The sequence below is a fragment of the Trifolium pratense genome, linkage group LG3, assembly GCF_020283565.1.
Source record: "Trifolium pratense cultivar HEN17-A07 linkage group LG3, ARS_RC_1.1, whole genome shotgun sequence".
In the NCBI taxonomy this organism is placed as follows: domain Eukaryota; kingdom Viridiplantae; phylum Streptophyta; class Magnoliopsida; order Fabales; family Fabaceae; genus Trifolium; species Trifolium pratense.
In genome coordinates, this window is record NC_060061.1 from 25,540,822 (window position 1) to 25,555,665 (window position 14,844).

Below are 14,844 nucleotides of genomic sequence, written 5' to 3' on the forward strand. Positions count from 1 at the left end.
GAGAATGTTTAAGCTTAAATTAAGGAAAAGTCAAATAGTGGCTTATAACCAAACAAACATGTGGTCTCCCAAGAATGAAAGGTGTGAGAATGTTTATTTTACATGTATGAATGGTGTAAAAAAAGCTCATTAGATATCTATATTGTTTTTTTAAAGGAAAAATATCTATATTGTTGGTAAATATAAATCAATATAAAAAAATTATTTATTTTACGGGCATGAATGGTCTCCAAAAAATTCATTAAATATATATATTGAATTTAAAATATAAATCAATATTAAAAATTTATTGACTAAATGTATTGTTTTTTTTTTATTATGTTATTGTGTGCAGAAAAAATGTGTGAAAGATTAATGACTATTGTTGAGGGTTAGTTGGATGTAGACTGTATAATTATTCAGCTGAAGCAATGGACCATATTGAGACTGTTAATGGACTGAACAGTTCTTGTAACAATGTGCATATGGGCTGGACAACTGTAGACAGATTTGTTGTAGAATATTAGTAGATTCATTAATTGTAATAACCACATTAAATGACAAATGCATGAGAAATGAGGTTGAATGAGGAGAGGAGAGAGAAAGACAAATAACATTGGCTTTTTACATATTATAGATTTCATAACAATACACACACGCAAAGAATAAAAAAAATGGTAATAGCAGTAATAAATTAAAATTAGGTTAAGGAGTTTTCCTACGTTTTAAGTTTCATGTTTATAATAGTTAGGTTTTAAATTTTTTAGACTATTTTTGGATTGATGGAATAAATGGAGTGAAACGGAATAAAGTTTAGTGAAATGGAATGGAATAAAATAAATCTTACATTCTATTGTTTTGATATTTTAAAAAGGAGAGGAACAAAATTGAAGGTAAGTAGTGATATTGGATGAAATTCATTTCATCCTATTCTATTCGATTATTATTTTATAAATCCAAACAATGAAACATTATTCTACTACATCTCCTTCCATTCCATTTCATCTCATCTCATTTCATCAATCCAAACATAGGTAACAAATAAGTCCAAGTTTTTTTAGCTAACAAAACGGTTATTTAAATTTCTAACTTGTGGTACGATTACCCTTCTTCCGGTTATCATCCCTTTCAGTTGAGCCTTAATTGTCTTGACCTCGTAATTCACATCAGATTGGTCCTCAAATGCACCAAGGATAACATCAAAATTGTTGGAACAAGTGTGTAACTTGTAGAAGAAAAGTTGGTATAGAAATGAACACAAAAGAAGAACTATGTGTGAATTGAAAAAAGCTTCAATTAGTCTCACATTGGTTGGAACACACACATGAGTAATGTTTATATATTGAAAGGTCACCAGTTTTGTAAATGGGGAACACCATGTTGAGTATCACACACACACGCGTGCGCTGCCGTTGCCCATCCGGTCGACTCGGGCTTGGGCTTGGTGATATACTAATTTTTTTTAATCAGAAGTGAGAAAAAAAAAATTATTAATTATTATTTTCACTATTAGTGTGCATTCTTATCCGTTAAGCAATAACAGATCGAGACCAAGTCAGAAACAGAATAATTCTATCCGATATGCAATAACTGATTCGCTAAAAAGGTGATCACGTTTTTTGCTATGCTGGCCGAATTTGTATCCCACGAAATCCTCCACTTCAGTTATTTTGTTGATCTATAAATACTCTTCAGTTCTCAGAATTCAAAACAACTGATTTCAGCAAGTCGAAATCTCCTTCTCTCTCTCTCTCACGTTCTTACTTCAAATAATTTTTGTTTCTTGTTGTTTTAGAGAGTGGTTGATGCCACTTTGAATTGATATTCATATATCAATATTAGACTGGTTCGTCGTAACCATCGAAGGTATTTTTCTGCCCGTTTCTACAGTGCAGTAGAAAACGGTATATTATTGAATTGACTGTTTTATCCTGGGGACTTCACGGTTAATAGTCTACCTTGCACAATTTTGGGTAGTGCCGTGAAACGTCTTAAAGAGAGCGTATCGAACCGCGACTTGGCCAGTAATATCTTCTTGCCTATTTTCAAAAATCGATTTTCACTAAACTGGGAAATGACAAAAATTAACGGTCACGTCAATATTTTTTTAAACGTAGGAAGCGTCTTGTTCACAAACATAAAACTTTAAAACGACGGTGATGTGAGAACCATGTTCTCTATTTTCTCTCAATATAGTACGAATAAACTGATCGAGCTAGACACGACATTGGTGAGATCCTTTCAAGATATATGTTCAAGCATGATCCGTCTAAGGACCTTTGTTGAAATCACGGCTTGCATGGTTGAACCCGAGGACGACGAAGTCGAAGTAGTTAATTTTGTTTGTATTAGTTTTTTTTGAACGGCAAAATAAATTATTATTAATAACCGGTCTTTGCACAAGATGAGCAGAGATCGGGAAAAGCGTAATTGTTTGTATTAAATTTATGTTTTTAATCTTTGCTCTTCATCTCAATGTAATATGTTGTTGTTTTTATCAAATATTTCGTTATCGTGTTTTTTGTACTACTTTCAAGTTATGTTCAGGTGTCGCCCACTACTTAAGTAGCGGATGTGCTAGGAAACAAAATTCATAGCACGAAAGGCAGATCGAAATTGAAACAAAAATAAAAAATTACTATTCTCATTACAATTGAAAACAAAATTTCATTGAAATAAATTTGTTACAATATAAAGCAAATTAATTTTATAAATTAGACAGAAAAATTACATCAACTTAGTCACTCCGTCAAGTATTTCAACTTCAAAATTAATATAACAACAGAGATCGTGAATGAAATCTTCCTTATGGATAAACAAGGCGCATGTTCCTCTTGTGATTTTTTGTCCCCTTAATCGAGAAGAACAGAGCTAGATTCTTCATCGTCCTCTATAGGTTTGCACGTAGAAGGCCCGAGTTTCATTTTCGATCCTCCAGCCTTCCACTTATCTACTACCACCTATCAGTTTAGTAGCATGAGACGGTTGCATTTGTGCATGGGAAATAGGGTTGGGAATAGGCCAGACGGCCTACAGGGGCCTTCGGTCTGGCCTGATTATTAAAAATACCAGGCTTAGGCTTTGAAAACGGCCTATTTATATAAATAGGCCAGACTTAGGCTTCTAAAAAGGCCTACGAAGCCTGATAGGCCGGCCTGTTTATAATAATTATTATTTATATCTTATAAAAAAAATATTATTTATATAAATACAAAATATCAGAGATATTTTTTTTTAACAAAACAGAGAAAATATATTTGTTTTTATATTTCACGCATATAAATTAAAAATAGAAACCCTACCTCCATTCCATCTCTCATTCTCTCGAGCAAGTAACAACTCATCCTATATTTTGGTTGTTGGCTTGTTGCTGACTACACTTAGCAAACAATTTGTATTATGGCGACTTTGTCGTAATCGTATTTGTTATTTTATTATTTTTTAATTATTGTGCTAATCATATTATTAGCTTTTTCTTAATGTTGTAGAAATTATAAAAATTTAAATGTGAACTTTTTAAGGCCTGTTTAGTCTATTTAAAAAGACTATATAGAGAAGCTTTAATGTAACACAGACTTTTAAATAGGCTATGCTAGGCCAGACTTTTAAAAGGCTCAGGCCAGGCCAAAAAAAATAACATTTGATAGGCTACAGGCCAAGCTCAGGCCTGAAGAAAAATCGTAGGCCAGGCTCAGGCCTATCTAGTCCTGGCCTGGCCTGGCCTGCTCCCAACCCTAATGGGAAAGCCCCATTTGGTTGACATCTCTTTCGATTAGTCATATCGTTCTCAATTTGGTCACAAAACATCCCTCATCGTCACCATATCACTCCCAAACATCTACTATATAAGAAAAGAAGATACTAATGAAATTCCCAATTCGCCCATTTTTCATTTTTTGACACATAATCAATTCATTTCTTAGTAGGATTCGAACCATTAACCTTTTAGTTACACTTCTTATTACATTTACCACTAAGGCATATGAATTAATTTGTTATATTTTTGGAACCAACATATAATCAATATGAGTTAAATGACCAATTGTAACCACAAAATTCCACTTTATTTGTTACTTCTTCCACGATTTTTTTCTTTTTATCTAAAAATCCAATTTTTTGTATGTAACCAAAATTCAAATACCTCACTTTATAAAAATTCAATTTTTTAGAAAATAAAAATCAATTATTAACTGGGCATCGATATATCCTATACATATTTATTAACTGGGCATATCCACCAATCTCCCACGTTTTTGTTAATATAGGTAGATTACACTTTTTTTTCTTTTTACCTACAAATCCAATTTTTTGTATGTAACCCAAATTAAATTACGTCACTTTATTTTTATTTATTTTTTAATCTAAATTACCTCTTCTCCCACATTAATTTTTTTTCTTTTTTATTACAAATCCATTTTTTTTAATTACCTAAAAAAATAAAATATTAATGCTATATTTGTCTACACATTTTTTTTTTAATCTTACTTAAAACAAAAATAGTTGTCCTTTTATTTTATATTTCCGTTTTTTTATTTTCTGAAAAGTTTTATATGGAAAGTTTTCATCAATAAGCCAACAATACTAATTACCTAAAAAGAATAAAATATTAATGTTATATTTGTCCGTTTATTTTATATTTGTCTACACATATTTTTTTTGAATTTTTTTTTATATTTTTTTTAATATCAACTTTATTTATGGACTTCAAGCCAATATTCAATTAAGTTAATTTTTAATTCAACTAAATATATTTAAGAACAAAACTTATAAACAGTTCCATAAAAACTTTTTTTTTTGTACAACCATAGAAATGGTTTTGACTGTGACCAATTGAAACATGACACATACACACACACACACACACACACACACAAGAATTTATACGCCATATATTAACACAAGAATTTAATCATTTGTGTGATTTCTGCAGGGCTATATGTTTTTACTCTTATTAATAAAGTTTCCAGTTTTTTACTATTTTTTGTGAGATCTATATTGATACTCATATGTTAATACAATGACCTAATGTTTTGTGGGACCTATGTTTTTTACTCATATTAATAAGCTTGCACGTTCTTTTATAATATATGCGGAACCTATATTTATACTCATATATTAACATAAAAACTTAATTTTTATGTTGTCTATTTTTTTTTACAATTTTACAGGTTATACTCATATTTAATATTTAATACGGTGACCTAATTATTTTGATGATTTTTGTGAGACCTATATTTTCACTAACATATTAATAAGGTTGCCTATTTTCTAATAATTTTTACGGGACTGTATTTATACTCATATATTGAATACACAGACATAAGTTTTTGGTTATTTTTACAAGACGATGTTTTTACTAATATATTAATAAGGTAGCCTATTTTTTTCATGAATTCTCCATTATCTATATTTATATATTTTTTTTGAACAAAATTTATATTATACTAATACAGATATATGAGGTTTTTTTGTGATGGTTTTACCATTGTTCTTTTTCTATATTTTTTTACCAAATATTATATCCTTTCTTATTTTTTTTTATCTTTTGAATTACTTTCCGATAAATTATTATTTCATGTTACCAAGTGAGGAGAGACAACGCCGCGACTCCCGTGCGGATGCACGGGTGTCCAGCTAGTAGTGACTAAAGAACACCGATGGAAGGAATATGATTATTCGAAGACGGACTATGCGGTAGTTTACACACGAAATGACAAAAACTAAACAAACTAAAATGAAAAAAAAAAAAAAAAACAGAAGAAAGAAGAGAGAAGTGAATGTTGTGTGTCATGGCCGCACATGTGGCCAATCAAAATTGATCACTTGGCAGGCCTGATTAGTTCGGAAGACTTGACTACTGACTGATCCGCTACATAAGTAGAGGATAGTGGTTTCAAAATTTCTCCAAAATTACTCATTTTTATAAGATCCACTATTTAAATAAAGGAATAATCGAATTAGAAACTAGCAGGGTGCATGAGAAGTATCGGGGGAACCAAAAGAAATTCTCATGAAATGAATATATCTAAAGCCCAACACACGCTAATATATTTGAGCCCAAATATCATCTATCACTTTCTAATGACACACTGCTTCGAGAATTTTTCTCTCCCACCATGTTTCTTTCGACCCCCTGTGATTCCAATTTTGTCCTTATAAATAGTTTCAAAAAACGTTTTTCAAAATTCATATTTTTTTAATCGATTTTCCAAAATATACTTAAATGTAGTTTTTAGATCTATTTTTGTACATTCACATTCTAGTGTTTCAGATTTAATTTCTAAAAAGTTAACTACTTCGAAGAACTTTTTTTAAAAATTCAAGTATTTCAAATCGCAAAATCTAAAATTGCTTTGAAAAACATTTTATAATCATTTTATTTGTGATCATTACTGCAAATTCTCCATGATCAGAATTTTGAAAATCGTTTAATTTATCCTCTATATATATATATATATATATATATATATATATATACTCGTATCAGACTTTTTCTTGTTGTGTATCTAGCACTCCTTGTGACTAGATCACCCTTAATAAATTTTTGCAGTTCCAAAAAAAAAGAAAGATATATATATATATATATATATATATATATATATATAGAGAGAGAGAGAGAGAGAGAGAGAGAGAGAGAGAGAGAGAGAGAGAGAGAGAGAGAGAGAGAGAGAGAGAGAGAGAGAGAGAGGATGAATCAAACATATCAAACGATTTTTATTTCAATGGTGAAAATTTAACATAAATAATCTATCTATATGATATAAACTCTCAAGGGTAGATTTTGTAAAATTTGTATTTGTTAAAACGTTATTCAACGCCGTAACATTATTCAAATGTAGAGCTGTAAAAAGGGCCTTAAGGGGCCGGCCCTTTAAGCGGCGGACCCACTTATTCCTGATTATTAATTTTATTTAAATTTTAAACAATTTTTCTAGTGTCGTGAACTTATTCTCTTTTTCTTCAATCAGCACTGTCCACGATCGGCACCCTAAAAAAACTGTGTTTAAAATTTAAATAAAATTAATAATTAGGAATAAGTGGGTCCGCCCCTTAAAGGGCCGGCCCCTTAAGGCCCTTTTTACAGCTCTATTCAAATGTTACATCCAGTATCAAAACACTTTCATTTTATTATATTTATTTTGGTTTTCATTATCAGTATTCGGTCCGCTGGACCTCATAATCTACTTCGGGATCAGTTATGACATTAAGTAGTTTCAATTCAACCCTTCGATTTATATTGAAGCTACAGCTAAATATTATTGAAAACATAATGTTTTGAGAGAGACCGTAACTCTATTAACTTATTACATACGGCATGCGACTATTCGACCTCGTAGCTCGTGACTTACAAACGTTAGTCATTTTAATAATTATGCAAACAGAAAAGAGTGACGTTTGAAGTTGATTTTATGGCTATATTTAGAATGATCATGACATTTTGGTCATGTTAATTAGGCTGAATGGCACATTGGACTTGTCTTTGGTGGCAGCTAGCTAGTTACTTATTCAAAGCCATCGGTGTTGTGTGTGATATATTCGTTTGAAGGGATTAATTGATGAATACATTTTTTTCTATGGAGTGATTGACGGGGTAAATAATGTCATTGGCATATAGTGAGCCAAGTCTTGCCAACTAGGGGTGCTCGCGGTTCGGTTTGGATCAGTTTTGAGGCAAAAACTCATCCGATCCAAAAATAAATTCATTTGCGGTTTGGTTCGGTTTTGGATGACAAATAAAAAAAATCCGATCCAATCCGATCCAATATTACGCGGTTTAATTTGGATCGGTTTTTGGATATCCAAATTATAAATTATAATTTTTTTAATAAATATAAATATTATAAAAAACACTACAAAATAATAGTTTGACATTTTTGACAAAATAAATATTAAGTTTGATGTAAAATATAACATATAATATATTGAAAATTAATATTTTGGAATGACAATTACCAATTATATTCGAAACATACAAAAAGTAAAAAAAAAAATAGATTAAATTAAACTAACATATAGTATTAACAAAATTTAAAATAGATTAAATTAAACTAACCTATAGTATTAACAAAATTTAAAATGAAAAAAGGTTAATGCTATATATATTTATACTAATAAAAAGATAAATAAATATTAAAATATATGTATGCGGTTTGGTTTGGTTTGGATCGGTTTTAAGAAATCAATCCGAAATCCGATCCGATCCAGCGGTTTTCACAAAAGAACATCCAAACACATCCAAAAAACTTCGGTTTTTTGCGGTTTTCAGTTTTTTTGGATCGGTTTTCGGTTTTTATTTGGATTTGTTTGGATTTGAGCACCCCTATTGCCAACACTATGCCATTGCCTATATATAAAGTTGTAAGTTCATAATTTAGTATTCAAGATTGAGTTTATCAATTTGAACTTATAGTTTTCATTCATATATAATTTCTCAAGAGCCATGTCTTCCATTTTGTTGCTTATTGGAGTATTAGTATCTTCCATTGCATTACAATTTACGGGTCGATTATTCTCTCTCTCTCTCTCTCTCTCTCATTTTCTTTATATCCATGCCTCTAACTGAAGATATTTTTTAAGCAATTTTTATTAAAAGATATTTTTTAATAGTATGTTTTTATCAATAGATATATCTTTTCACCGTATAAATCTTACTGAAAGATATTTTTAATAGTGTATTTTTTCATATCAACAAAGATGCTACAACATTTTTAACTATAGACAACAGTTCAAAAATTGTGGCTAAAACCCAAAAATGTGGACAAGTAAAATGTGGTCTTTTTAGGGCACTCCTTTTTTAGGTTACAACATTTTCAACATTTTTAAGCCACTCTTTTTTACCCGTGGACAAGTAAAATGCGGTTTAAATCCAACAATACATATATGATTCTTAATTTGTTTTCAAATTTATATTATACGTCAGATACACTAATTACTTAATATATTTTAAATATAAATTTTCTCTTATATTAATATATTAATAACAGGAGAGAATAATAACTTAGCATTAATATCTAAATATATTTTTATACTAATCATACAAGTATTTTCAAGTTATAGGCATTACTCCCTTGGTTAAATTATTATTATTAATACGAATATAAATCAAACATATGCAGGTGCACAATCCATAGGTGTTTGTTACGGAGGAAATGGAAATAATCTACCAACAAAGCAAGCAGTAGTTGATTTATACAAATCAAAAGGAATCGGTAAAATCCGTCTATATAATCCAGATGAAGGAATACTCCAAGCCCTAAGAGGTTCAAACATAGAAGTAATCCTCGGCGTCCCAAACAACAATCTCAACTCACTCACAAATGCCCAAGCCGCAACCGATTGGGTCAACAAATATGTAAAAGCCTATTCAAACGTCAAAATCAAATATATTTCCGTTGGCAATGAAGTTCACCCAGGTTCAGCCGAAGCCAATTCAGTTCTTTCCGCATTGCAAAACATTCAAAAAGCTATATCTGCAGCCAATTTACAAGGCCAAATTAAAGTGTCTACCGCGATAGACACAACTCTAATTGGAAAATCTTACCCACCAAATGACGGTGCATTTAGCGATAGTGCAAGTGGTTACATAAGACCTATTGTTAACTTCTTAGTTAACAACGGTTCACCACTTCTCGCTAATGTGTACCCTTATTTCTCATATGTTGGTAACCAACAAAACATTGGTCTTGACTATGCTTTGTTTACAAAACAAGGGAAAAATGAAGTTGGTTACCAAAATTTATTTGATGCAATTTTGGATTCAATTTATGCTGCTCTTGAGAAAGTAGGAGGTTCTAATGTGAAAATTGTTGTGTCTGAGAGTGGATGGCCATCTGAAGGTGGAACTGCAGCTAGTGTTGGAAATGCTCAAACATATTATGGAAATTTGATTAATCATGCTAAGGGTGGAACTCCTAAGAGGCCTAATGGACCTATTGATACATATCTTTTTGCTATGTTTGATGAAAATCAGAAGACTGGTGATGAAATTGAGAGACACTTTGGTCTCTTTAGACCTGACAAATCTCAAAAGTATCAGATCAGTTTCAATTGAGAAATACTTATAGTTGGTGATTATGTATGATAATAAAAATAATATAAACTCTAAAAATAAACTAGTACAATAATAAACTCAATGTAACTTGCAATAGCCAATAAGTAAGGATATAGATGTTTGCACCAATGAGGCAATGAATAATTTTCTACGTTTAAATTTCCTTAATTTTATATATTTAGGTTTTTTTTCAGTATTTTTCACATCTAACATACTTTTCTCTATTTTATCTTTTATTGATTTTTTTTTTTAGAAAAGATCTTTTATTGAAATTTAGTATTTACACTAAATATATAAAAACTTACAATTGAATCCAACTATAGGGAATCTTTGTTTCTAATAAGAAACAAGCTCAAGAGGAACATGGCAGTTTGAAAATTTAAATTGGATTGTTAGCTTTTTGTAAATTTAAAGGATGTGAAATTAGTAATTAAATGTTCAATGATGGGTGGTCTTTGGAACTGTATATGTCATCTGTTATGGCTATCCTAACAAACTCCTCAATGAAATGGTTTTTTCACTTGAGTTTGGGACCATTATATTTGTTTTCTCTAATGAAATGGTTTTTATATTATAAGCTTGTATATACAAGCAAACCCTAAACCCTAATTTGTTTTCTCTTTTTCACTCCATTTTATTTTGCAATTTTTATTAAAATATAATACCATTTTGTATTGACTAGGATTTGAACCTGCAACCTTTCGATGCAAGGCAATATTTCCAACCACTATGGCAAGTATATAAATTGTGATTAAAATTATGTGATTAAAATTATGTGCAATAATTGATAAGCACCATCAATTTTAAAAGTATATCATATCAAAATTATTGTTGACTATATTATTCATCACAAAATATTTTTATGTCTTTCCTCATCAATGATTTTTTTTCTATCGGATCATAAATTTAGAGAATAATTGTCACGTGAGATTTGGAAAGTTATTATCAAACTCAATTCTACTAAATCAATTTTTTGCAATACAACCAAATACAACCATAGTCATGTCACTAATCACATTCATTATTTTGATTTTAACATTGCAGATTTAATATTAACCGATGATCAATTGATACAATATGCACTAGCAGATATTGAGATGCCTAGAGCAGACACATCATTAGTTCCTGATATACAAAATAGTTTAATACACGACGAATTAAATTATAACAAATAATCATTAGCTGATGAACATGTTAGATTGATGTCAACTATGACTTCAGAGCAACGTAAAGTATACGACATAATCATGACAAGAGTTAACGAAAACAAACCTGGTGTGTTTTTTCTTTATGGTTATGACGGTACATGGAAGACATTTATCTGGAGGGCCATGTCAGCCGCATTACGCTCAAAAGGTGAGATAGTTTTAACAGTTGTCTCAAGTGGGATCGCTGCATTGCTTATACCTGGCGGTAGAACATCACATTCAAGGTTTTGTATTCCTCTATAAATGTTGATGAGTTTTCAACATGTACCATAGTTCCTAAAAGCCCTTTGGTGCTATTAATACAAAAAGCAAAGCTCATTATATGGATGAAGCACCAATGATCCACAAACACTGTTTTGAAGTTGTTGGTCGAACTTTAAAAGATATTCTCAAGTCTGTTGATGAAAAAAATAAACACATTCCTTTCGATGGAAAAATTATTGTTTTTGGCGGAGATTTTAGACAAATTCTACCAATAATACCCAAAGGTACAAGGTCAGAAGTTGTTCATGCTACTATTAATTCTTCGGTTCTTTGGAATTTTTGTGAAGTTTTAACATTGAGTAAAAACATGAGGCTTCTCGGTGGTGCTTCGAGTGCAGACGTTGAACAAAGAGGAATTTTCTGAATGGGTTTTGGGTGTTGCCGATGGAGAAATTGGAGATGACAACGACGATGATTTAGAACTTGACATTCCATCAGAATTATTGATTCCAAATTCAGGTGATCTTCTTGCTTCTATCGTTGAAAGCACCTATCCCCAACTTTTACAAAACATGAACGATATAACGTATTTCCAAAATAGAGCTATACTAGCTCCTAAAAATTCAATAGTCGACACAATAAATTATAATATGTTGGATTTAATTACTGGTGAAGAAAAAACATATTTGAGTTATGATACTCCACTCACACAAAATGTAGACGGTCAAACAGTGGATGATGTTCATACTCCTGAAGTTTTGAACACTATTGATACGTCGGGACTTCCAAATCACAAGTTGAGACTTAAATTTGGAGTTCCAGTTATGCTATTAAGGAATTTGAATAAAAAATTAGGATTATGCAATGGAACAAGGCTTATTATTACGAGATTGGGAAAACGTGCTCTTGAAGGAAAAAATATTTCAGGAAGTAATATTGGTGATTAGGTTTTCATACCTAGATTTTCTCTGACACCATCTGACGTGAGAATTCCTTTTAAATTTCAACGAAGACAATTTCCTATAATGATTTCTTTTGTGATGACTATTAATAAGAGTCAAGGACAATCTTTAAATCATGTTGGGATATATCTTCCGTCGCCAATATTTTCACATGGTCAGTTGTATGTTGCAATTTCAAGAGTTACTTCTAGAAAAGGATTAAAAATATTGATCATCGATGACGACGGTGAAGATACGACTAAGACTTCGAATGTGGTCTATAAGGAAGTCTTCCGTAATATAACATAATTTTCTTTGTATGAATATTTATCCAAAATTATTGTTGAACTATCGTTTAATGTTACTCAACTTTTTTCATATACCTTACATTATTGGAATTATCATATCTTATTTAATCATTATATATCTTACAGCTAATCAGACTCGTGCATCGCACGGGTCGATGTTCTAGTATAATGATAATGAAAAATGCATGTTTAGATCAGTTTAGGTAAATTAATTTTAGTTAAAAGTATGTTTTAGGTAAAATTATTTATACTAAGATACATTCACATGAAAGTGAACAATATATTTGAGTGTAAAAGTCACATTTAGAGACAAAAACTATAAATACTAGTTTGAAGATATAATCAAATTCTAATCACTGTTAGAGACACTAAACATATCAAAAATCAATTGTAAGTCCTAAAGAATCACTTTTGACTCTCCCAAGGGACTTAATTGACCATTACAACTCACTGTTTCTCTCAATTTTCGGTTACTTAATTTTACTATAATTTCCATTGATCAAAAGTATGATTTTTCCTCCTTTCATCTTTTACGGTTACATTGTCTTTAGTAGTCTCTTGATAATTTCATTGATCACAATTAAAAAGCCTACAACTAAAAGGTCACACTTTTATTGGACCTAAGCACTATATATAGTCCACTACATTATTCATTATATTTTCATTGATTTCCTTGAGACAAGTGACTATATCTTCCATTAAGTGAAATTACTATAAGTGAATCCAAACATGAACTAACTCAAAATTAAAAGACAAGAGATTAAGGAACACACTTGTTAGAACATGAAGTGCAAAAATTAACACCAAAAAACAGTTTCTATTAAACAAAAATGAACAAATCGATTTCAAAAAATAAAAATGAAAATTGAATTAACAAAATCGAAAACCCTAACTAAGAAAAATTAACAAGCCTCTAAACACAGAAATTTTTTGGTGACATTACCTTCAACAAAGTGGATATGATTTGGAGTCGAAGAAATTTGTATCGTTAAATTCGAGTATCTGCAATGAACCAGAAAATGAAGATTCAAAAAACGAAAGGGTTCTTATATATATGTGCGAATAGTGTTTAAATTTAACATTGTTGAAAACGAGTAATATTTAACTTGGTAGTGTGACTGTGAGAGCTGAAGAAGAGATGAAGTTACTTACCTTGGAACCGCGAGAACGAAGAATAACAGCAAAGAGATTGACGTTCTTGATGGAGGATTGTTCTTCGACGGCGGAATGAACGACAGATGGAGAAGGCGGAGGATTATTCTTCAACGGCAGAGTGAACAGTGGATTAGGGTTAAGAAACCATGTTTGCTTAGCTCTGTATCTCTTTCGTTTTAGTCAATTTGGGATTTGGGAAGAAAAGAAAAATTGTTTTAAGACATATAATAAATATAATGATTATAATATTATAATATTACTGATCAGTGGGAAAATGAAAAAAAATTGGGAAAATGAAAAATTGAGAAATTTTTTGGTGCTTAACAAATAGTTTTTTTATTTAATTTATTATATTGATCATTAGAGTCCGTCATGACTTTATAAATTTATTAAAAAAATATAAAATGTTTGAGTCCCATTAAATAGACGCTAAGATGAGTTCGTTCTTTATTTTTCCTTAACGTCTTTATAGTGTCTCTGAAAGTAAACGCTACCTATAATTATTAAATTAAAATAAAGATTTATAATAGAAACTGATTAGCGTCTATCTAGCAGACTCAAATGGGACACTTGTAGCGTCCGTGTCGTGGCCGACGCTACACTTTTTGACGCTACAGAGCAGTTTTGTTGTAGTGATCCTGGTAGAGGATTGATGTATCCTAGAACATTAGAAATGCAAATTTTAGGATATTCAGATGCTAACTGGGCTGGGTGTATTGACAGCAGAAGATCAATTTCAGGCTATGTTTTCTTCTTGGGTAACTCCCTTGTGTCATGGAAGGCTAGGCGTTTGATCTGCTAAAAAATAGGGGACTGGACTGGAGAACATTTATTTTACTCTGTTTGATTTGAAACTGATTATGGGACTGGACAAATTAGGTAGCAAGGAACAGGACAAAAACAAGATTTTTTGTCCCTCACTAAACCACAGGACAACTTTTTGTCCACGACACAACTATTAAAAATATTATCGCCTTATATCTCTCCGGTACAGTTTT

At 30.8% G+C, this 14,844-nt stretch overlaps 1 protein-coding gene across 1 annotated transcript; it reads left to right on the forward strand.

Moving 5' to 3' along the window:
• Positions 1–8,355: 8,355 nt before the first annotated feature.
• Positions 8,356–10,189, forward strand: LOC123917648 (glucan endo-1,3-beta-glucosidase-like). The gene is made up of 2 exons (XM_045969420.1): positions 8,356–8,480; positions 9,096–10,189. The coding sequence occupies exons 1-2, from the start codon at positions 8,420–8,422 to the stop codon at positions 10,028–10,030; spliced, it is 996 nt and encodes a 331-aa protein (XP_045825376.1). The 5' UTR covers positions 8,356–8,419; the 3' UTR covers positions 10,031–10,189.
• The last annotated feature ends 4,655 nt before the right edge of the window (positions 10,190–14,844 follow it).